The 26,457-nt window shown below is 31.4% G+C and overlaps 1 protein-coding gene across 1 annotated transcript in view; it reads right to left on the minus strand.

Moving 5' to 3' along the window:
- LOC129618868 (uncharacterized) overlaps positions 1–20,731 on the minus strand; it is a 34,904-nt gene extending 14,173 nt beyond the window's left edge. The window contains exon 1 of the mRNA XM_055533892.1: positions 18,403–20,731. Coding sequence (XP_055389867.1) covers positions 18,403–19,906 — 1,504 coding nt within the window. The 5' untranslated portion in view covers positions 19,907–20,731. The remainder of the gene's footprint in view (positions 1–18,402) is intronic.
- Positions 20,732–26,457: the final 5,726 nt, after the last annotated feature.

Here is a 26,457-nt window from a genome sequence, read left to right on the forward strand (position 1 = left end):
ACCTTCAAATTTTAAATCTTTTAGAACTGCATTAATTATATTTCTGTCTTTTAATTTATGTAAATCTCGGAAATTTAGATGGCCGTAAGGTTGAGGCCATTTAATTATTTCATTATTATTTTTATGATTCGAAATGAAAGAAAAATTACTTGCATTACTTCTTGCCTTTACTACATAAAGGTTACCTTCTCGTTTTGCTTTTACAACACACATATTATGGTAATTCATTATAGTTGTATAATTTTTATTGAATATAGTTTTATAATTCTTTTCAGATGCCTCCGATACAGATATCAAATTATAATTTAAATTTGGCACGTAGGATACATTTGTTAGCGTAATTTCAGCAGTATTCTCAATATTTATTATATTAATTATTACATTACATACTCCATATGATTTTAATTTTTGACCACCAACTGTTTCTGTAATTGAAATTAATTTTGAAGTCCAACTTGAAAATAATTCTTTTCTATTACACATATGAGTAGTTGCACCGCTGTGTAAATACCATTGATGTGAATTCGAAAAAACTTGATTATTTTTAGCACACAGTAGTCATTACAGCGTTTGTTTTTGTCGTATCATCCTTCTTACAACTGTTTTTTTTTCATAGCAATCACTTGATTTTTGCTCTCGTTTGCCGCAAAAATAACATGTTCCAGAAAATGAGTATTATTTTTGAAATTATAATTATTGTTATTATTAGAATACTGACTTTTAAGGTCTCTTTTAAAATTATCTTTTACATTAACAAAATTTTGTTTCTTATTTTCTTCCTCTAATAATCTAATTTTCAACCCATTTGGTTCAGGAAGTTCATCTCTGCTTTCCATCGCAATAATTAAGTTTTCAAAATCATCCAGCAATGAATTTAATAACATAATTGAAATTAAATCTTTTGGTAATGTAATACTAATTTCCTGAATTTGATCCACTAAATTCAAGAAATGTGCTATGTGCTCTCTCACACTTTCATTCAAATTTTTCTTCAACGAAAATAATTTTTTATATATCACCTTCTTTGCAGGTCCACGTGAGGTATACAATTTTGCCAGAATATTCCACGCTTCGTTCGAAATTGTAGCTTTCTTGACATGTTGCAGTTGATTCTCTTTCAATGATAGTAACATCAATGCTAAAGCCTTTGCGTCTTTAGATTTCCCTAATTTTTTTTCTACTTCAGTATTAGGACACTTAATATCTCCATTTACATATTTCCATAGATCGTTAAATACAAGAACACTCCTGGTTTGTAACCTCCACGATTCATATTTATCATTATTCAACTTCTCCACACAATTACTTGGAATATTAATTTTGATTAATTCAAAAAAATTCTTATCTTCAATTTCTAATTATATTAAATTATTCAGGCCAAATTATATTCAATTTTACTTATTAAAAAAAAGCATGTGCCTGGGCCCATAACCTGTTAAAGTTATAGGATAGCAACAAACAGGTTTTTAATATTTTATATAACTGCTACCTTCAATGGTTGATAAGAGAATGAATAAAAAGAACAATAAGAAATTATTCTCAATTATACAGAAAGTACCTGCCGTTCCCATATTGTTTTATACACATTTACATAACTCAAGTAATTCACAATAAATAAATCAAGTCAAACATAATTAATTTCAATCAAAATATGAAAGTGAATTGCAATATAAACTTGAAAATTGAAAATATATACTTAAATCTTTAACAACCTCCCTTAGCAGGAAACATCTGCAAGCCGGAAAGTTTTCCCAGTTCCAAGACGTTCCGTCTCATGGAGGTTTTACAGTATAAACATATAAACATTCAGTCTTATTCTATAGACACGTCACATTTTTTTTATTACGTCGTATTTTTTACCGACCGTATTGTGTATACAATAGGTAGGTTATGTGATGGCAACAAATTTTGCATATCGAGTTTTCGGTGGTAATGCACTTCTCCATGGTAGGGAAGTGTAAATAAACTATTTTTAGCAAGCTGTCGGTCTCTCGGTCTGTGTGTGCACGCGTGTATCTCAAGTTCGACTGAACCGATTTTGATGAAATTTTATATATAAGTTTATTTCGACCATGGCACGGATTGATCAACTTTTGGGATATTCAGCAACTGCACTTTTTAGCAGGCCTGTTTTACATTTTTGACCATTTTGAAGAAAATATTCTAGCGATTTACTTCAAATGTATAAGCTCAGCTCCACCGTCTGCGAAACCTCCTAACTTTTGGAACAAATCATTTGTCAGCAACTGGGCGTTTACTACGGGCCAAATATACATTTTGAAATAATCAACCGATTTCATTGAAATTTAATATTTAAAATCTTCGTACTAAAACAATGAACATATATAAATTTTTTTGAACATTTTTCACCATATCTACGGAACGAATTGATAGAATTTCTTGAAATTTGATATTTGAGTTCTGGTTATTACCGAAAGTAACTGGCGAGCATTTAATGGATTTCGGGTAACACAAAGCGAAATTCTACTAAGAGCAAAATTTACATTTTTCTATGTATGTAAACTATAAGCTTACTAATGTCCTAAAAATTGGAAAGAAGTGTTTAACAGACATTTTTATAATATTCTGTAACACTTACTTAACTAGACAATACACATTGCGGTCGGTTATGTGCTGTTCACATCAGATTTTTTTTATGGTATTCTACTGGAAGCGAAATGTAATGTGACATTAAACTGGTAACAGAAAAAAGTATAAATAATAAATAGTAAATTAGAGAAAGAAAGATGTTTTCCAACTTTGTTTTGTTTTTGGTAAAAAGTGACGAAGAAATTTAAATAAAATAAATTTTCCATTAATTCAATTAAAATTTGAATTAGCCATCGATTGGTTAACTTTTATATCTCTGTTGACAACAAAATATATGCGACTAAATGTGACAAAATAATTTAAGTGATAATTTTCAAAAATGCGTCTAGTAGAGTTACATTATGAACGCTTTTTGTGATAAATAATTTGACAATACTCGTAGAATGGAAAATCTATCACCTTACACAGCTTTACAATGTGCTGAACTGCTAACTTGATTGCTTAAAGCAAATGAAGAAATTAAATTATCGATTGTAAGCTTCGGTGCTTAATTATTATAATTATAAATGAAAAGAAAAATTTTTTTTCATAATAATTGATTCGAATCTTTATTATAATCGGGTATGTATGTATAATTGTATTAAACAAAATAAAAAAAAAAACAAAACTAAACACAATGGCATAACATCATGTTAATGCCATATACATATGTCTCGTATCGAAATAATCTTGTGTACTCATAAGTATAAAAAATCTTTGTATAGAGACGATGTTCAATTCTGTGGCTACAGGAAGTTTAAGTCAATCTCGACTGACTTTTTTATTTTTTGAAATTTTAAGTATAACTCCGTGTTTGTGTATGACAGGCGCATTATTAAATATGATTTCTAAACCTCAGAATAAGGGCTTTCTCATAAAAATATACATTAGCTACTATCTGTTCAAATTTCGGAATTACATGACATTAAATTTCGAAAAACTTGAAACTTCATTTTTAAAAGACGTCAATTTTCTAGGTGACATAACATTCAAACTTTCTCCAATTTTCCTTCCCCAATTTTAACTTCCTTGATTCCGAAATCTGAACAGATAATAGCTAACGAAAATAGTCACAAGGAGGTCCTACATTAGTTAGATTATTAAATAAAAGCAGAATAAGAATTATATAAACGCAGTAAAAATTAAATTCGTTTGTATGACTGCCAAAATTTACAATTATTGACACCCTAGTACAACTATTGACATGGCTCAATGGTACTTTTATTGACACCCAAGTATGGCCATTGAAATGGTTACAAAGTACAATTATTGACATGTCTTTATGGAAAAATAATAGAAAATAATGCAATTTAAATAAAAATAAAAGTTTTTTTGTAGTAATTGCAATAAATACACACTTTTATAGAAATTATCTTATATAGAAATTAAAGTTTATCATTAATTTCATGAAGAATAAACTAAAATAAGCAAATATAACATAAATAAAATTAATAAAAAATCTAAAATTCCGATATAAAAAATAATCATATTTGAAAAATAATTCTTGCGCTTTAAGCTGTTTTATACAGGGTGTTTCGCATAAGGTGTAAATAATTTCAGGGATGATTTTTTGATCAATTTCTAGCAAAAAATGTATGGGCGGGTTTGGGGGTGTACTCCTTTATATCTGGTATATTCCTTTTTGAGCTACAGCCGGTCGACAAAAAAGGTATCGGAATTTTCCTGCATATACACTTAATAGAAAAAGTCTGTGGAGACTGAGCGTTTCTATATATTTTGCATTAAAAATAGATCAATTTCATTGCTTAGAAATTTCAATTTTTTTTTAAATGATGGTTGTAGAATTTAGCATTTTATTTTACAAAAAACAAACAATAACAAAAAAACAAACAAAAACAGAATTTCATATGAAAAACGAGCAGAAAAAGTCGGCGTACAGCATCTGAAATTTAAAGCCAATGTGACTAAATTCAGAATGCAAATTTTAACAATTATTATGATTATTTTATTTTACTAAAAAAAAGTTTCTTTGTAGCTTTTCTCTTTGGCGAGTTATTTTTTCTTAAAACATTATTTTGCCAAATGTGCAATTTTCAGCTGGTATCAATAATTGTATTTTCATATTTTTTCAAAATATATCAATCGACCTAATACTATCATTTGCAGGGTAGTACCCCTGCAAATTCTTATTAGATGTATTACAATTAAGTTTTGTCGATCTCTTTCGATATCAACTTCCGATGCAAAAGGATCGTCAATCTTAAAGTGGTGATATTAATAATTAAAACTTAAAACTTAAGTAAAATTAATATAATAAAAATTAAATTAATAAAATTTAAGTAATAACTAAATTATCTAAAACACAGTACAACGCCAAATTTTGCTAAAATAATTAACCTAAGCGACAAAATTTTTTTTTGCCTAATAATTAATATATCACAATCACACACTGTTTTATTCATAACCACACAGCATCATACATACATCCAATATTCATAGCGCCATATTTAACAAACACGATTTCAAGCAACATACTTACATCACATGAGATTCAGCAATTATCCATTAAGTAGCAAATTACATTCATCTATAGCCAATAATTATCATTCAAAAATTTTGCAACATACACCATCAATCATTTAGCACTCCACAGCACATTCTAAAATGTTAACCAAACAAACATCTTAACAAATGGTAATCGCCACTATGCAAGATAAGTAAAATTACCACAATTACAAAAATATTTAAAAAAGATATATATACTTATATATATATTTTGCATATATATATATTTTAAAAAATTTATATATTCAAAAAAAATAGTTTCAATAGTTTTTAATAAATTAAACATTTTCAACAAAAATTATTTAGGTGATTAGGCCATCTTACACCTATTTTTATTTCATACGAAATAAAGCGAGTTGAATTATAATAACATTAAATATGTACATATAATACGAGTATGTATCTAAGTTTCGGTCATACTGTATATATTTCCTCAAATAAGATAAAAGTCGTAAAAATACAAGTCGTAATTGGTAGAAAACTATTTAAATATTTTGAATTTCATAAATCAAAAATGAACTCTTGCTTTTAATTGTAAGTTATCATCTGATTTAATAAACCTGAACTATATCTAAGAAAAATGTGTTTTAAATCTTAGAAAATAAAAATTCTCTAATCTATAATTCATAAAAATTAAAGTAATAATAAACTTTTTTTTATTTCGAGAATTGGAATAATTATATTAGAATTCAATTTTGAAGAAAAAAAAAACTTTAATCAATTTAAGTATGCGCATACACGCATATATACACAATTATTTTCGAATTATAAAAATGATTATTTGCATATGACATTACATGCATACAAACGTACAAACATATAAAACTTGATTTTACTTAAATAATACCTAATTATAAAAAAATATCTAAACATAATACCTAAATATAAAATTTACCTAATTAAATTTTTGTGATCCAAAAAAAGAAAACACAAAAAAAAAACAATCACAATTTTATTTTTAAATTCATCGATCAAATTGAACAAGTATAAGTACCTGTACTCTAGTAAGCAAGTACGTATACAGTAAACTCGAATTTTAACAAACACAGTAAAGTCGAAATTTTCTGAATATTTTTTTTTGAATTAATGTTTTAAATAAAATTTTTTTTATGAATTATAAATTAATAAACTAAAATTATTTTTTTTCGGAAATTAATATTTTTTATTGTTTTTGTATGCGAGTGATTTCATACACAATTATTCTATAATTATCCAATTATTATTCAATATAATCAAATGATTATTCATGTATAAATAGAAGTTCATCATCCCTATATTAAACTATACATTATTATTGTACATTATTATCATTATACATTTTTCAAATAAAAATAATCGCAAATTAATATCTGGGTGTATAATATTACACTCAGACATACAACATTCAAGAGTACTGATCGAGATCGTGAAAACCTTTAGTGACCTCTTGGAATATCATTTTTTTTGTGTATTACCTCTTACTTACAATTTTAATTTTCATATAAATAATATAATTTCTAAAACGGAAAGCTTAACGGACCTATTGATCGATTCATCGAATCCAACATTAGGTAACGGGAGTGTCGACTTAACGCGATTAAGACTTCCGTCGTTTTGGCCAAGTAACCCTTTGACTTGGTTCATGTAAGTTGAGGCGCAATTTGATGTTTCGCGACGGCACGAAGTATTGTCTAACGGTTGCTGCGCTTCCTACGAACATTTGTGAGTGTGCTATAGATATCATCAGTGACCCCCCTAATTGATGATTCGAAAAATCAACGTCTCGAAAAACTTCTTGAAAAAGCCGAACTCGGCAATCGCAAACCTTCGACCTTTTTCAGGACCATGAAACTACTGGCGGGAACCAACTTCGACACGAACACAATCAAAAACCTTTGGCTTCGGCGCTTGCCACGAGCTTTGAACGTTGCTCTGGTATATGTGTGTGACAAATTAATTGATGAATTAGTATCGTTGGCAGATAAAATCTTTGAGACTGGATTCTTCCGGTAACCCTGTAATAAGTTCTATCGACGATCGCAAAAAACACCGAAAAAATATTGAAGATATTAGTTTGGGAAATCGTCAATGTTTTCGTGATAATCGCACTATATCTTCTTCGAGAAAGTTTTCGCGTTCGTCATGGCGCCCCAAAAATTTTCACTCCAAAAGTTATAACCGGCTGTTTTACTATCACAGAAAGTTCGGAAACAAACTTGTGACAAACGCGGCGTATTCTCAGGGTAGGTTCACAAGCCGGTCAAACACAGCGTTTTACACTATATCGAAAATGAAGGTCAACTACCGTACGCAAAACCCCGATGCCTCGATCCAACCATAAAACCGCTCAGGCTGAATTTCAATATATGGTTGATATTGGTATATGCCGACCATCGAGCCACACCGGTTTCCTTTTCAGTTTCAAAAACGATGCAGCCCTGCAAATTCGATTTCAGTTTGAATTTACAGGGCTGCATCATTTTTTTCGAAGGTGGACATGGTCAGGCCTTACCATCTTATACCGGTTGCTCCAGCTGATATTTACAAAACGGCAATTATAATCCCTCTTGGATTGTTTGAGTTTTTGCGAATGCCTTTTGGCCTGAGGGACGCTGCTCAAATTTTTCAACGTTTCATTAATGAGGTCTGCAGGAAATTTGATATCGTTTTCGTGTACCTTGATGACATACTCATCGCGAGTAAGACCGAAAATCTACACAATTTGGAAACACTTTTGAGGCGGTTACCGGAGTACGGAATAACGATCAATGTACCGAAATGTGTTTTTGGAGTCGATTCAATCGATTTCCTCGATCACACAATCAATCCTCCTGGCATTTTTCCAACTCCTGACCGAGTTGATACCATTAGCAATTTTCCAAAACCGGATTCGATTGAATCTATCCAACGATTTGTTGGTATATGATAAACTATTATCATTGATTTCTCACTCATCTCGTTGAACTTCTAGCACCCGTCCATGTCCACTTAACGTCTTTATTGAAGAAACCAAAAACTGCGAAGAACTTCCACTGGCTGCTATGTTGACATACCGTGTACCTGATAGACAATTCAGCATAGCGACTAAGGCATCCAACACTGCCGTAGGGGCAGTTCTAAAACAGCTGAATGGCGACCAATGGCTGAAAAATATTCAATAGAGAACTTTTGGCCATCTACTTGGCCATTTAGCATTTCAGATAGTTTGTTGAGGGAAGACAATTCAAAATTATTACCGACCATAAACCTCTCTGTTTCGCTATGAAGTCAAAGACCGAAAGAAGTCCACGTCAAGCTCGACATTTGGACTTTATAGCTCAATTCACAACAGACATAAATCACGTGAAAGGTACTGACAATCCAGTCGCGGATGGCCTTTCTCGAATCTCACAAATTTTCACTGAGGCACACAGCCCAAAATTACTCAAAATATCGAGATCTCAAGAAAATATTTCCAAATAACAAAAGTTATTATCGGGAAGCAGTATGTCGTCTGCTAGTTTCGAGTTGAAACGCTTTGAATTCCCTGGGCTTGCAGTTTACTGTGATGTTTCTACGGGACGGAACAGACCTTATGTTCCTGGGAAATTGTAGAAATCAATTTTCGATGGTTTACACAATTTGTCGCCCCCCGGATATTGTGTCGCGTTATGCTGGACTTGTGACAATTGTCAGGTTTCGAAAATATATCAGCATACGAAAACTTCGCCTGATATTTTCATTTCGCCAAATTCTCGTTCGAAAACATCCATATGGATATTGTAGGCCCTTTTGCAACCTCCGAAGATATATGCTAACGATAATCGATCATTTCACCAGATAGCCTGAGGCATACCCTATCATGGTTTATTACCAGTTCAACAATCGCGAAGACCTTTGTTCAAAACTATATTTCGAGGATCGGTGTTCCTGCCATCAAAACCACTGATAAGAACAGACAATTCGAATGTAAACTTTTTCGGGAATTAACGGCACATAGAATTCGAACAACACCCTATCATTCGCAATCCAACGGATTGGTAAGGGTCCGAATTGGGCGATTGAGTTGACAATGTTCTTTTGGGAATTCGCTCAGTTGTTAAGGACGATTTGGGGACTTCCCCTGCGGAATTGGCCTATGTTCAATGTCTAAAGCTCCTCTTGTGCTACCCGAATTGCCTGAAATGCTCGCCAATTAGTTCCGGTAACAACCAGAACTCAAATATCAAATTTCAAGAAATTCCATCAATTCGTTCCGTAGATATGATAAAAATGTAAAATCGGTCCTCTAATCAGTTGCCGAGCCTTGATCTTTCCAAAAAATTTATATGTTCATTGTTTTAATACGAAGAATTTAAATATTAAATTTCAATGAAATCAGTGGATTATGAACAGGCCCGCTAAAAAGTGCAGCTCCCGAGGCCTGATATATACCAAAAGTTGATCAATCCGTGCCATAGTCGAAATAAACTTACATATAAAATTTAATCAAAATCGGATCAGCCGATGGAATCGGATCAGGTTCTTCTACCAATGCAAAATTGGTTGCCGTCACATAACCTACCTATTGTATACACAATGCGGTCGGTAAAAATTTTGTAAGAAAATAATGTTCTTTTATCAATGAAATAAAAGCAATAAAAATTTATTATTCAATAACAAAAAAAGTAACACTTATTTACAGTCATCTCAATCTTTTGATAAAACAGATATGCAGAAATTAATCCATGGATTTGATGGATATTTATGGAAAATTTTAGGGCTCAACTCGTGTAAAAAACTGGATTCTAGTAAAATAAAATAAGAAAAGAAAAAGTCAAAATTCAAAATTATATCTTAATAATACACTATGTACTTAGAATATGCACCGGTTATATAAATTTTCAACAGAACTCTATTTAAACTTTTGAACGTTGTCATCAATCGAATTCAGGAACGCAAAACAATTTATAAGGTATGGTTTGAGAACATTAGCGCTTACGAAATACTGGTTACTTTAAATTGGGTTAAATTGAAAACAAACCCAACAATTTCCATTAAGTTCTTATTTAAATGTGTTATATATTAATACGTACAATATCAAATGTAACAAGTAAAAACGTTTCAGTCGTTATAAACCGACCCTGCACGTTAGCTATCTGAGTTTAAAATTTGTTTTTGAAATATCTAGAATTAGCTTTCATTGTTATATACCTAGTATTCGAACCTGACAAACTACTCTTTAGACTGCCAAGTTTCATGTGAACAACAATTGGACACATGACTGCCAAGTTTCATGAATCTAGCTTTATTATTTTTCTAAAAATTTAAAATTAGCTTTTGGAGTTGTATGGCAGCTACCCGAACCATTGCAACCATTCCATTAAAACTTTCGGAACATATGTAGAGTGTAATTGGACCAGTGTTCCCACTCGGAAAAAACAAAATGTATCCAATTTCGAGAAAAAAATGTATCCAAAATGTATCCAACCTCGTAATATAGCATTATTATAATAAGTCGTCTTATTTTGTACAAATTAACCCATAATTAATATTAATTTGCTTTATTCCACAATATGAGTTTTGTTATTTATACTAAATTCTTTAAGAAATCACATACAACTTCTATTATATTTTAAATGTGAAAGTTAAGGTCAGAAAAAAAATATGTATATATGCCTTCTGTAGTTGTTGAACTATGCGGTAAAGACGATTGACCATGAAAACGGACAAATTTTAAAAAATATGTACATCCAATGCATTTTCTATTACGAGTACATCTAGCTAACACTAAAATATTTTTGGTACGTTCTTGTATGATTTTCTAAATTTGAATACAGGAAGAGGCAGTTAATAAAGTATCTTTTTTACTTTCTTGTAAAAAATTCGGAAACCTGCTTAGAATAGCCAGCAAATAACATTTATTGATGATAAAGCAACTTCGCGATTTAATATTAGCAGCATTTTAACTGTCTTGTTATATTTATTTAGTGTTTGAAAAAAAATGTATCCATATTTCAGTAAAATTTTAAAATGTAGCCAATTTCGGCATTTTAGCAGATTTGAGTATCTTTGTATCCAAGCTCAAATTTAAAGCAAAAATGTATCCAAATGGATACAATTGTATCCAAGTGGGAACGCTGAATTGGACACATCTTTGCAAAATTCGATATTAATATTTTTATTAGTTTTGAAAATATTTAAAAAAACCTTTTTGAGTTGTATGGCAGCTACCCGAATCTATTGTCCGAATTGGTCCTTTTACAATAGCAGCCGTCGTTTGCGCAAAAGAAGCAACTTGTGGAAGTTTGGTGCCGATAGCTTTATTCGTTTTTGAGTTATCGTGCGATCGGTCGGACGGACATGTCTAAATCAACGCAGAATTTTACGCTGAGTAAGAGTATATATGAATATGTTGATACCGGAAACGACTCCTTCAAGCTGGTTACAAACTCCATACCAAAGTGAATATACCCTTCACGAAGTGTAGTTTTCTGGACTAAAAATTTGTGACAGTTAACAAATCTTTCGGAATAAAATAAGTGTCAAATCAGTGCATATGTAAGATTTGTAAGATTTTCTTGTCAAAATTATTATGACAGCGTATGTTGATAAATTAATTGATGGAGTATCAAACTATAAAAAAAATAATTGTTTAACAAGGAATGTGTTTTTGTTGTTCATAAATTTTTTAACAAAAATTCAAAATGTTTTGTCTAATGTTTTTTGTTGCAAGTTTTGGAACCCCGGAACTCTTTGATGCCCCTGAAGTAGTTACGACTGTATATACTATGTATATAATATGTTATGTGATAAGAACGATAAAATTCGTTGATATAATATTTCGTTGATATTGAAGTTGTTATTACAAGAAAGAGATACTGAATTGAAACAGTTTTTGCGTAGATGTTGCTACGTACACCGAAATAAATTTTTCAGAAACTAAAAATTAAAGAGGGACTTTTTTTCTTTTGGGCACAAAATAAATATAAAAGCAATAAAAACAAAACGTAAAAGGAAATAAAAAAAATTGAAATCTTAATATTTTGAGGATTTTAAAAAAAATATTTAAATAATTTTGATTGCCAGTGATGTTGATTATTTCGTCCTCTCAAAGAGCCATTTTAAAGGAACCATAAAAATTCAAATGCAAAAAGTTGCGGCTGGCCTTTTTTACAACGGAACAGCATAACTGAATTTTTAAAAGAAATGTCTGCTAGAATTAACTGTAACCGAAAGCACGTTCCTTTTCAAGTTTTTGATATCGGTTTTTTCATATAAAACAGGTTTTAAAAATTTGAAACTTTTCTTTTAGATACTAATAAAATATTTTTCACAACTCCACCCTCTCGCAAATCTTCGCCTCTTCAAATTTGTAAAATTGCATTTTTGACAGCATATATTCCCGCAACTGCAAGTTTTTTTCAAATTTCTATGAATAAAAGCTAACAATAAATGCCACAATCAGCTCTTGAGTTCGAGCATTATGTTAACGTCTTTATTTTTTTTAAAGCAATTTGGAAAATTCCTACTTAACAAAGAATTTAAAGTTTCAACCAACTTTACTAATTTTGTTAACAAAAAAAGTCTTTTCGATTTATAAATATTTCTTTTACTCATAAAAAACAAATATCTTCATAAACTCCTATAATCATAAGCTCCTATAATGTACAAGACATGTTAATATTTTTGTATTTGTGTCTATTGAGAAAGGTTTTACAAAAAATGAGACAATGCTATTAGTCCATATACAAATTTCATACGGAAAGACTGTGTCTATCTCAAGTGCGGTTGAACCGATTTTGATGAAATTTTATATGTAACATAACTTTATTTCGACCCTGGCATGGATTGATCAACTTTTGAGATATATCAGGTTTAAAAATTTCAGGTAGCTGCAAAAATATACAGACAATTATTTTTGCTATTTCACAATTAATTTTTTCTTGTATATGAAGAAAAAATAAAATAATATGAAAATACCTAATGAATCAGTTAGTCATTATTTTGAAATGTATAAATTACAAAAACATAAGCTTATATACTTAAAATTAAATGAATAAAAATTGGCTTTAAAATTTGAATGCTATAACATTCACGTCATTATGCATCACTACGAAAATGAATGCTATAGCATTCGCGTCCGCGAACCTGTTAAAAAAAAATTGACTAAAAAATTGGTAAGATTTGGTGCATTTTTTAAAGTTTTTATATAAAGTTAATAATATATAATGATATATTTAAATACGTTTATATAAATGGAGATGCCTTGAAAGTGTTGCGTCAAAGGATGCAGAAGTTATAGTCTACGAGAAGAACGTAAGTGCTATACCTACACTTATTTTTCCAAAGAACGACGTCATCAGGGATAAATAGATACAAACATTAGGAAAAAGGAATTGGACACCAACGAATTTTTCAGCGATATGCATTCAACATTTTCGGCCGGAAGACGTACAACATAAATTAATGATACTCCTACAAAGTGAAAAAACTCCTTATGAATGGTTGAGATCAAAATTGCTTAACGACGCAATACCTTCCCTTTTCCCGGGACGTCCGCATACAAAAGAAATGGCTTTAAGAAAACCACTAGATGAAGGAAGGAAAGAAATTTAATAAGACAAGAAATGAAAAACCAAAAAGTCCTTGTAAACGATATGGTATGTACTTTTAACGATATTAAATTTAATTTAAAAGAAAAAATTAGTGCAAATATTTTAGAACATTTTAATGTTCATAATGAAAACGATTTCTAGATTTAGCTTTGGAAGTAATTCCCAACGAATACAATTATGTTAATGAACTTATTTTTTTAGTAGATCAACTTAAATTACTTACAATTAAAAATAAGATACCTCGATATTCACAAAACACAATAGTAATTGCTCATTTTCAGTCAAGCAGTGCATATAATATTTTGCGACAATATTTAACATTACCACATTTACATTGTTTTTCAAATTCGCTAAATATATCCGCAAACAGTAGCATTTCAGACAATAATTAACATATTTCAAACAGCAAGTTGCAAGTTTAAAAAATATAAAACAGAAAGTAATTTTAATGATCGATGAAATATACGAGTACATAAAATCAGAATTAGATTAAAAAGCAGGTAACGTTAAAGGCTTCACAGAAAATATATCAGTAGAGTTAGCTGAAACGGATCAAACTTTTGCGGTGAAATCTGCATTTGATAATTTTTCTGAAGTAGTTCTGGTTATTACAAATAACAATAGTGAAAATAGAAAAATGTTTGAAATTTTTACAACCAATATTGATTTCTTCTCATCCGTGGGATTCAAATAAAACAGTTTTCTGCTGTTACGACTCAGTTCATAATTTTAAAAACATTCGCAACAATTGGTTAAATGTTAAAAATTTTAATTATTCAGTTTTATATTCTGATTTTCAAACAGGTGAAACAAAATATGCTAGTTTTACTGTCGTGAGACAATTATATGAAGAAGAAATCGGTTTGCCCGGCAAAACTGCCCATAAATTAAATTTTAAATCCGTGTATCCAAATACACTTGAAAGACAGAAAGTAAATGTAGTAGATAATATCTTTCATCATAGCACAACTGCCGCACTAAAATAATTTGATAATAATTCTGAAACTGCCACTTTCATAGCCAATTATTAAAACTTGGTGGGACATTGTTAACGTAAAATCAAAATTTAAAGGAACAGTAAAACGTAATGAAAATGCGGAGCCAATTACAAGTGGTGATGATGACAAAGTTAAATAATGTACATAAAGACCAAACTTTTAATAAGAGAAAATTAAAAAAATTTTGGTAATAATTTTGTCATTGAATAAATACTAGTTTTAAGATGAATATTCATAATTTTTGTTTTATTTAAAATTTTTATAATTTTTACTTTTAATTTTAAAATTTAATTTTGCTATTATTTAAATGATTTCGTTTAATACGTTTTTATTTTTCAAACGTCCCAAATCACCATGAACATTTCTAATTTATTCGAAAATACCTAATATAAAATATAAAATATAATATAATCTTAACAAAAAGTATGATAATCAATTTTCAATATACCGTATGAATGTAATTTACCATTATATTGTTAAGTCTTGTATAAAATTGTCTGTGGAAAATATCACCCCGAAGAGATTTCACCTTTACGCTGTGTGGTGGCTTATTTGCTACTGAACTCAAGAGCGATGTCGGTGGACACTGCAATCTTGTAGTGTCTGGCAGGTTCAGCCATGCCGATAAGGTCGGGAGGAAGGTTGCAAATTAAGAGAATCTCGCTAGGAGTGAAGCAACGGTTAAATCCTATCTTCAATAAGACCCAATGCCTCAATCCAACGATACGCGACCCGTGCCTAGTGGACTAGTTGATAGCGGGGGGTAATACTATGCTATCACAAACGGAGCCTCACTAATACCGGGTCAGCTCAGTGAGTAATTTGACGTTGCCGCAGTGTTGAACCTCTGCTGCGGTCGATTTTTCTTTGCCGCAATACTCGTTGGAACAGAGTGAAGAATGAAACAGCAAATTTGAAAACAACAACGACAACAACAATAATAGCACCAACAGTAACAACACCAACAAGGACATTGGTGTCAGGTGAAGAATCAGACTTTCCCGAAATACTGTTGTCACTGGAGGGTGGATCGGCCCATCCCAATGACATCGGAATGGGCAGTGATTTTGATGAGGATTCGTCTTTTGGATCTTCGTCCGATGGGGTTGATACATTCGACGAGAGTCAGTTGCTGGAGTCACCTCAAGAGGTGAACTTCACGATCGTTGAGATTGACTAGGCAACCCCTTCGATTACGAAGGCAATTGGGACGATGAAGCTAAAGAGGAAAAAGATATGTGGGTCGGCATGAAAAAAGCTGAAGAAGCTGAAGGTTTGGTCGGGTCCTTCGCCCAAAGAGGCACCCACCAGGAGATGGAAATGAAGATGGGCGGTCAGGCAGGGCAGCAGTTACGGCGGAAAAATTTAAGGATGCCATAAAGCCTGCGAGTCTTGCGGTGACTGCCAGTATTTCGGGGGACTTTACACCAGACGGTAAAGCGTCTGCTGATCGGTCCCTTGCTACTGGAGAAGCAAAGATGGAGGAGCTGCGCAGGAGTCGTCCCCCACTGCAGGCAGGTAGGAGACCTGCTGAGAATTAAGGGAAAAAGGAAGAAAAAAGCCTATTACCTCCTCAACAGAAGCTTCTCGTAGCGGAAAAGACGCCAGAAGAAAGTTCAGCAGGAAACGGCTAGAAGACAGTGGGGAACTGGCTTCTAGGGGACGAAGGAAGGACGAGAGGCGGCCTTCCAAAGATGGTCCGGGGCGCTCAAACCTTTGAAGGTAGTGCAGGCGATTCTGCATCATGCTAGGGCGACTTCGGCTGTCCTAGCCCGTAGATTTATGGGCGAGAGTGTGAAAATAGCTCTCCTGCAAGAACCATAACTTAGCAAAAAGGGTTAGCAAATCTGGGGGCTTGGCGAATCAGACGGAATATTGTTATACATTAACTTGATCACTTCTCCAGTTCGGAGGTTGTCCCCTTTCTGGATGGTGGAGGCTAATTTGGGATCCAATTGGCTACACATGGCCACAGGAGGCCAGTGAAGCAGTATTGGACGCTGGTCAATAAAATTGTCAGCTATGATTGGGTTAGGTGGATCATACGGTCATTAAAACGCTTCAAGTCTATGTCGGCCTGGTACTCACGTGGTTTTTTAGAGCCAGTCTTGCGTTTGAGTACGTCTCGCGTACATGGTCGAGTGAACTGGTGACTTTTTATTTAAAAGCTTAGAAAAGTTGTGGAAAAAATTGTGTTCATTAGAGAAACGTCTCTAACTGTGGACCCTATATTATGCATCAGTACGCCTATCAGGATGGAAAGTCCAACGAGATGGCTGTGCTGAACCTCACCTCTAAGATCAAAAAGTTCATGGAGCAAAAGAAGATTGCCCTGGTCGCTTTTATGGACATAGAGAGCGCTTTCCACAATACCTCATATGGATCAATTATGGTCGCCCTGAGACTGAGGGGTACTGATAAAATGGTGTGTGGATGGATCTTGCCACATCTGTAAGGAGGGCCTTGGTAGAGTTTGGCTACTTCCTTCTGCCCATGGTTGCATGGAGTGTGAACTAAAGTTCAATTTCGACAGGCTCTTCAGGGTTGTGCTTCCTAGTAGGGAAGGATGGGAGAAGGCGAAACCGGGATAGACGGAAATTGAATGATACACGGACAGGTCCAAAGCTGGAGATGGGGTTGGATTAGGTGTCTTTGTGTTGAAACCGCGCTTTAGGCTATCCAGAAACTTGGGGGGGTCTGTTATCCAAGTCTTTGTGTTGGACCTTTGTATACGTGAAAACGTTCGTAGGGGATATGTGAACAAGACTATCAACATATACTCGGATAATCATGCGGCGATCCGGGTGCTTGACTCGTACCAAGTCAAGTCGAGTTTCGCATGGGAGTATTTGCAGGCGCTAGTGGAACTCGGTAGAAGGAACAACGTTACCCTATCGTGGATCCAGGCGCAGGTAGGCATTTGGGGCAATGAGGAGGCGGACGCTCTTGCGAAGTCGGGGGCGATGATGGACTTTGTCGGACCCGAGCTATTCTGTGAACTATCTTACTGTCATATGAAGGGGTTTGGGGTGGAACGAATGGGACGCCTTCAACAGGATTGTTGGGATCGGGCGTCGGGAATGAGGCAGTATAGGAATAAAGAGCCTCGACTGCCTCATATGGAGAAATCAGACTGGTGGTGGGCCTCCTCACGGAGCACTGCAGGTTTGGCTATCATTTGCACAAACTTGAACAACCTGGGGACCGTTTCTGCAGATTTTGCCACGATGAAGATGAGACGGCTGAGCATATTGTCTGCTTTTGTGAAGCAGTTGCCAGAAGGCGATTGGTTCACTCGGGCGGATATGTGGTGGTACTCTTGGATTTGTGGGAGGTGGCGCTTGGGCGAATATATAATTTTGTGGGAGTCACAGGCCTAACTGGCGCTTTATACTGCAGTGACCTGGTCTGAGGTTGACTCCTGCCAATCTGCAATCTGCAATATAATCTAATCTAATCTAAATACTCATAGGTCTGAAAAAACAGCATATTCTGATAATTTTTAATAATTTAATCTTCTCAATTTAGTTAGGCAGAAGTGAGAAAAATTGTTTGTAAATATTTGAGAAAGTTCAAGCAAAAACAAATATAAAACCAATTAATTAATTTAACACATAATAATATTAAAGCTAAATTAAGACTTGAAAAAAAAAATAATTTTTAATATTTTACGTAAAGTACAATAACATTTTACAAAATTTTGTATGAAATGATGTCAAATGTGGTTAACTTACCAAAAGGAGTTTCATAAAGAAGAGTTTTTTCGATTTCATGTATATCATCGCCATCAATGTTTTCCAGTTCAGTTCTTCTAGGCGGCTTTTCAACTGGATTTACTTCAGTTAACAAACTTTTTTGCAATTCCATGATAACTGAACCTTCCAGAACAGAACCATTTTGTGGTTTTTCGAATTTGGATGTTATTAATCCGTTTTCACTCATTGTTGCTTCTTTTGAGTAGTGTCGTACTTTACGGCAATACCAACATAATACTAACACGATAACAATTAATAATAAAAGTAGTGTTATTGCGACTAAGCAAATTATTAACAATAAATTTGATGTGCTATCTGTATTTGGTACTCCAGCAATTAATTTATCAACATTAAGAGCTAATATTATATCAACTTCATCTTTTCCACCACGATTTTCAGTCATACAAGTGTATGTACCACGATCACTCGATTTTAAGCCAATAATTGTAAGTTCAGATACTAAAACATGATCGTAATCTTTTTTAAATGTTTCTAATGCACTTCGAATTTGTATTCTTTGTTCATTCGTATTTAATGGTCTTTTATTAAATAACCAAAAGACATCTGGTTTTGGTATGCCACGTATTCGGCACACTATAGTAACATTTTCCTCAGTTGCTTCAATATAAGATTGTGTTCTCGGTTGAATTATTTTAGGTTTGCAAGCAAAATGCTCTGTTGGTACTTCAGTCCATAATTTACCTTTTAAATGAGTTGGCTCGTAGCAATCTGTGGGAGGAGTATACAAATTTCGTGCAATTGAAAAGTCACGAAACGGTTGCAATTCACATGTACAATTCCATGGATTATATGCCAATGTTAAATCTACTAATTTTGTTATGTTTTCGAATGTTTCTTTCCGTAAAAATGATAAACGATTTGATTCCAAATAAATTAGTTGTAGACTTTCAACATTTATAAAAACATTCATTTCGATTTTTTTGATTCGATTATGTTTGAATTCAACACGTATTAAATATTTCATGTTATCGAATAATCTATTTTCCAATACTTCAATTTCATTATTATTCATAATCAAATTACGTAATCTTTGTAAACTTGCAAATGTTCCAACTGGCAATGCTCTAATATAATTGTTTGATAAATCTAGTTCGAAAAGGACTGCCAAGCCTTTAAATGAATCTCGACTTATTTCTTGTAGAGTGCAATTTTTCATATATATTTTGTGTAAATTTTGCAAGCTTGCATCGAAAAATTCTTCTCTTCTTATTTCTGGTATTTGATTGAGTGATAAATCAATAACTTGAAGCTCACCATTGAAAATTGTCGGTATCTTACTGAATGTTCGATTTTTGCAATCAGCTGTCTTTTTACCAGAATTCCAATGACAATGACATGGCTCACAATCCTGTAGCCAATCAGATCCACCTTCAATTAATGCTAAAGATTTTAATAAAAATAAGAAGAAAACAGTATTTTTTGTCAAATGTATTTTTAACTTTATATAGTTGCACATCAACATTTTGACTTAATATTTTTAATTGATGTTAGTATAATTTTTTTGATTTTTGATCCGTTGTATTAATACGTGTTATGAAAAAAACACAAAATTAAACTCATTGATATTCAATAATAAAAATAAAATTTAAAGTTTCTAATTGCCATAACGCTTACAATTTATTAAAAAATAAATAGCTAAATTGTGGTTGGTAGAAAATTTGTTTTTTTTTGTTTGATATAAAATATTTCTCACGATATAAAAAATTATGTTTATGGGTTTTAATCTAACTGATAGTATTTAACTTGTGATATTCCGTTTATAGAGGCATCAATTTCGGTATTTTTAACTGCATAAATTAAATATAACTAATTTATTGATATTTGCTTATGCACTTTCATCCACAAAATATTTTTATTGCCCGCCTCTAATTGATACATTTTGAGGTATTTTCTTATGTGTCATACTTTTTTGGTATATTTTATCCTCCTGACGTTTTAGAATTATGCTTTTTTTCCTTTTATTTTTTTTTTCCTTCTTTTGTCTTTATTCAGGGCAGGATATATTTAGTTTGTGCGCCTTGCTAGTTGCTTATTTTCTTCTTCTTCTTCTATATTATTTTTTGTTTTGACTCAAAAGTTTTTGCTGTATTTCGTGATTTTTTAAGAGAAATAATTTCGTTTTACTTTTCTTTAAAATTATCTGCTATTCAAAACATTACACTGCATTTATAAATTGTAACATAATAAATAAAAATTTGAATTATCTTTCCTTTTATTTTCACGTACGAATGCTTCCAAGTTAGCAAAAAAATATTTAAACTGATTATTTGAGGATTTGCTTATGCTGAAAAAAAAAAAAAAACAAAAATTTACTGATGCAAATTTAATTAATAATGCAACTTTTAAAAATTTAATAAAAAAAAGACAATTAAGAATATGAGAAAAAATGAATTTTAACTTCTAGCTATTTACATTCAAACTTGAATCTTTAGCTCCAAGATGCAGCAAAAAACCTTAAATTATTTAAAAATTCTTTCAAATAAACGTAAAAGAAAAATAAAACAGAAATTGAAGAAATAAAAAAGAAATAAAATAGTAGAAAAGTAAAAAAACATTGTTTTACGAGTACTAGTCAAATTTTAAAATTGTCAATTTGTTTCACCAGTAAAATTTGAAATGGCTTTTTTAAATTTTTTTGCTCTTTTTCAAAAAATATTCAGTTGAATAAATGCATATACATAATAATAAAAAAATAATTCATATTACAAAAACAAAACTCAGTTTTTATTGTAAAAAATATTATCTTTTCTTATTTAATCAAAACATCCAAATTGCAGACGAAGCAAAATATTTGTCACAATTTTTTACGAACATCACATGATTCAAATTATTTTTTTTTATTTGCATGTGATTAATGCATGGGCATATTATACTATATGGGTAGAGTGTATCAGAATGTTTTTGAAGCAAGCGTAGAATATGATTTATATGCTGCAACATCAAAAGTTGTAGCCAGCGTAGACCAAAAAGTAATAATAATTTTCAACCCGTTGAATTTTTTGTGTGAAATTTTATACAAAATATAAACCAAATTGTTAAAGTTTTATTAGAACTGGTGTTTTTTATTTTGTCCATTAAGTAATTTAATAAAAATTTGAATTTTGAAAAAAAAAATTTTTTTTCTCCACAAATGACACAAATTTATTAATATTTCGTTCTGATTGTTGTTGCTAAGAAATATTTAAAATTTGAAACTTGGTAATGCTAATTTTCATAAAACATTTATGTTTCGTTTGACAATTTGTCAAAATTTGAAAAAAAAATTTTTTGTTTGCAAAAACATCCTCCTGACGTTTTTAAGTTAACAAAGTCTGGCTGTAATATGAAATTTTAAAAAATATTAATTGTACGATGCAGTCAATAAACCTTTTTGTTATTTTATAAATAAGTGTAATGCAAATAAATATAAGCGATAAATCATTTCAGATTAAAAAATTGTTATACATATTTATATTGTTATATTATAATATTATATTTATATTGATTTCCAGATGTACGGAGAAAAAATATTCGTCAAAGTTAAACGAAATTTATACATTTTTCTGATCAATGATTTTTTTGCATTTTGTACCTTTCTTTTTCTTTTTAATTTCATATAATTTTACTTAGTGTGTATAATCTGTAATATAATTAACTATATCACAACTAACCTTATTAGCTTATTATATCTTTTTAAGTTTAAATAATTTATTAATCTTTAGTACAATCTTTAACTTTACAAAATTAGTTTCTACAATTTTTCTTTTAAGAATTTAATTATAATTATAATTAATTATAATATTTTAAATTGAAGTTTTATCAATTTCCCATAACTTTTTCCCCTTTTTTAAATATTTTTAAAGGTAGCAATATTATTACTTTTCAAAGAATACGCTCTTTATGCTAGCTTCATTTTTTTTTCTACGTAAAACATATACGACTCACTATCCAAGTGTTATTATTCATCCATGGATTTACGTTACTTTAACTGTCCAAAATAGATAAGTGATGCAAATATGTAAATTCTTTATAAATATATATTTATAAGCAATGTTTTCTATTTATAAAGAAAATAGTTTGCTTCGTTATGATTTTGATTTATTTAGAACCTTATTTGCAATTTGGATGCCACAATTATAATCAAAAATCTATTTGCAGTTTTACTTCTAAAAAAATTCCTGGTAATTATACAGTTTGTAAGTGTTCACATACTCGTAAGTGTTTTTATTTCTGTACTGAACAAGTAAAGCCTATTTATTTTACATTTCAATTCTACTAATTCTCTTATTTTTTATATCCGTACGAACGTATGTTCGAAGGGTATACTAAATTTGCCTTACCGCTTGTAACGCAAAGAAATAATGGTTTTAGATATAGACTCATTGTGTAAGTGTATGATCAGCGTCGAAGTTTGAATCGATTTAGATTTGTCTATCTGTTCGTCCGTCCGTACTTCCGTCCCAAAGATAACAGAAAATCTAATTGAGCTAAGTTCACCAAATTTTCACAAATGATTTATTATAGTGAATGTGTGAACCCTATTTAAATTGGATGTGATCAGGGTACTGGTTCGGGTAGCTGCCATATAACATCAAAGTTTATTTGACTATATCTCAGAAACTATAAGAGCTATTGAAATTTCACACATGCGAATATATTAGTAGGGGCAATGTGAGAAAAGTCGTCGAAATTGCTTTGCTCCTTCTGGTAGCCGCCATACAACTTCTAGATTTATTTGACTATATCTCAGAAGCTATAAAAGCTGTGGTATTGAAATTTCACCCAAGCGAATAAATTACTTGTGCCAATGTGTTTGATAAAATTCGTTGCAATTGCTTGGCTCCTTCTGGTAGCTGCCATAGAACTTCAAAAGTAGTTTGGCCATATCTTAAAAAATATTGAAAACACATAGGATAACAAATTCGCACGGGCATCACAGAGTTGACATGGTCAACTCTACTTTTTCTTGTTTTTTTTTTTTGAAGGAAATCACCGAAATGAGACATTTAATGGGAAGCGCAAGGTTGAAGTACTGTAACATTCGAAATCACTAAAACCTTCTATCAGACCTTGCAAATTAAACTAGTTCTAAAGGCTAACCATTAATACAAATTTGGCTGTCGAAAGGTTTTGCAGACATCTATGATTCACAAATATTCCAATAGGAGAACTTGATGAATATAATGTTTTTATTATCAATTATTGGTTGCAATCTCTTCAGAAATAATTTTTCAAAAAACTTTGAGACAACTGGAAGCAAAGAAATTGGCCTATATGATGACGTTTCATTTAACTGCTTTCCCGGCTTTGGTATCATAATTATTTCGGCTACTTTCCAAATCTCGGGAAAATATCTCAATCTAAGTACCGCATTCATAATTTTTACCAGAAGTAATATAGCTCTTTCTGGAACATGTTGCAGGACCTCAGCCGTGATTAAGGTAAAAGTCAGACTTTTCTTGGATTAATGCTTTCAAAGAAATTTTCTTCCGTGTCAGGACTCTTTCTTTTAAGTTTTGTTTAAAGCTAGCCCAGTCTGTAGAAGCATTGCAAAGAGATGCTTTAGTTTCTTTTATTACCACTTTGTCCCTAAGTGGTAACATCGCCGAATGATCGGATTCATTTTCTGCAATTTTTCTTCTAATGAAAAAATTTATAAGGTCTGTTTAAATCGATAGACCAATATGTTGGCTTATCCGTCGAATGAAATAAACAAATTGTTCCTCTTATGTCTCCTCCCATGACGAATCTGTCCCCCAGTAATTGAATTACTTCTTTAAATATATGTTTTTTGGTTGTGTAATTCGGCGGACAATATATCGCTTACACTTGCAAGCTATACTTAGTTGTTTTCACTTGAACTAAACTTAACTGTATCTCCCTGTTTTCAACTTTACAGAACTCATGATGTTAAATTGATTCCTTAATTAAACAGCACTACCGTATTGTGATATGTTGTCCGGATGCACTGGAGGGTAAACCTTATACCCTCGAATCATTTGTCGACAGTTGTGACTCTGTGACACAAGACATATGTCTATATTTTCCAAATGTAATATAGTTTGTAACTCCAATTTCTTTTGGAGAAGACCATTGGCGTTCCAAGTCAGAATGCTTATCATATTGTCAGCCACCATCTTTTAATCTACTACGCGGTCTTAATTCGTATCAAGTAATATAGTAACTTTGCTCAAGGTTGCCCAATCTTAGACTAATTCTATCTAATAATTTTAACACAAGTTTCATTCTTTGCCATACATGGTCGTCATTTGACTTTGTTGCTGTTTGCATTTGTATTTTGTTTTCCCTTTTGATTTGGTGTCTTTTCTTGAAACTTTTTGCTGCGTGTTTTTGTATCTGTACGATGTTGTATTTATTTTCGATCTTGAGACTCAGCATTTGAGTACGAAAATCCATTTTCGTTACTTTTACTTACTCTTACTGATATGAATATCTTTGACTTTGAAGTACTCTGTATCGATTTCCTGATATTTTTTCTTAATTGCATATCTTTTATACTTTACACCCTATATAGTTGGGTGGGTGGGTTTGCAGTTTGCACATTTTGGTGCGTTGGACCAAATAATTCCCTTATTATTGGAATTATAGAATTGTAGTACGACTCCTGCAAAGTAGGACACATTTTATCAATTTGCTCGAACATGGCACATGTTTTGGCCATTCATAAATATAATGTTGCTTCAAAAGAAGCATATAAAACCATATAAAAGAATGGTCTAAAAAACACTTTTAAATATTAATATTTTATTTTTTTTTTATCCAACAGAGATTTCGGATTAATAAGGGTATATCATTTTTATAAAAAATAGAATTTATTGACAGATCGGTGATATAATCATTTTCTCATTTTATGTGTTTTCCATATAGTGTCGGCTTGGTCCCTGAGTCATAAATTTTTATTTTCCATCAGAAAAGAAAATAACTTATTTTTAGAAAACTATTTAAAAGATTAATTATTTCAAGGGAATTTTTAGAAGCTGCCAATAACACAGTATCTGCTTTCTTTAACTGGTCTAAAGTTATTCACTTGTTTTGTGTAAAGGCTAAAATAAATCAGCTCTACCACTTGTAGAATCCTACGAATTACGAATATAACTACGTAGACTTAGGAATGATCACAAATTCCTTTCGTAGAGATTGTGAATCGGAAATGTCAACACATTCTTTCGGAGTTTCAAAATCAGTATTTTATTTTTACTGTCAAATGTTTATTTTTATTTCATGGCAGCTATTTCAGAAAACCACTTTCATAAAAAAGAATATTTTTCAAAACATTCATGCAAAAGAATATTTTTTAAAATATCCTTTTGTATGAAAGTTTTTCTGCTTATTTTAGTTTTTCAATATTTTTGCAAGTGAAATAATTTTTTTGGCAATATGAATTCACTTCCTTTAATGGTAGCTCTTTAAATTGCTTGTTACGAGTGATTATTTCTTTCGTAGACTTTTTAGGGTAATATTTATTACGAACGTAATTTATAATTACTTCATTATGAATATTCGGAGCAGAACTTTAGTAATTCGTAAGTGATCATATGATATTTGTAATTTTCCGAATTTCAGAACTACGAACAAAATTCATCATAGATTGTATGTACAAATACATATGTATATGGACTTATTTATTACATACTTATTGCTTTGAACTCACCACATCTTTCAAAAATGTTGAAATGTTATCAATAATATTTTATTTATCAATTTACTTACTTACACATTTTAAATGAAATAATAATAAAAATACATAGAAGAATACATAGAAATTTTAAGAAAATCTTAAAATGCAAGAATAGGTGAGTCTAGAAAATTGAGAACTATATGACCAAACTTCGCTTCATTTAAATTCCAGCTATAAGGGCAAGTTCCAGGACATGTAGAGTCTTTTATATGGTCCATATTGTATATGTATATTGACATTGCCAATATTGTATACATACATTACAATGTCGGCAAAGTCAAATTTTTCTGGGGCTTTACTCACCACATCATATACAGAGACAACATAACATTCTC

The sequence above is a fragment of the Condylostylus longicornis genome, unplaced genomic scaffold (genome assembly GCF_029603195.1).
Source record: "Condylostylus longicornis isolate FDR11 unplaced genomic scaffold, ASM2960319v2 ptg000010l, whole genome shotgun sequence".
Classification (NCBI taxonomy): Eukaryota; Metazoa; Arthropoda; class Insecta; order Diptera; family Dolichopodidae; genus Condylostylus; species Condylostylus longicornis.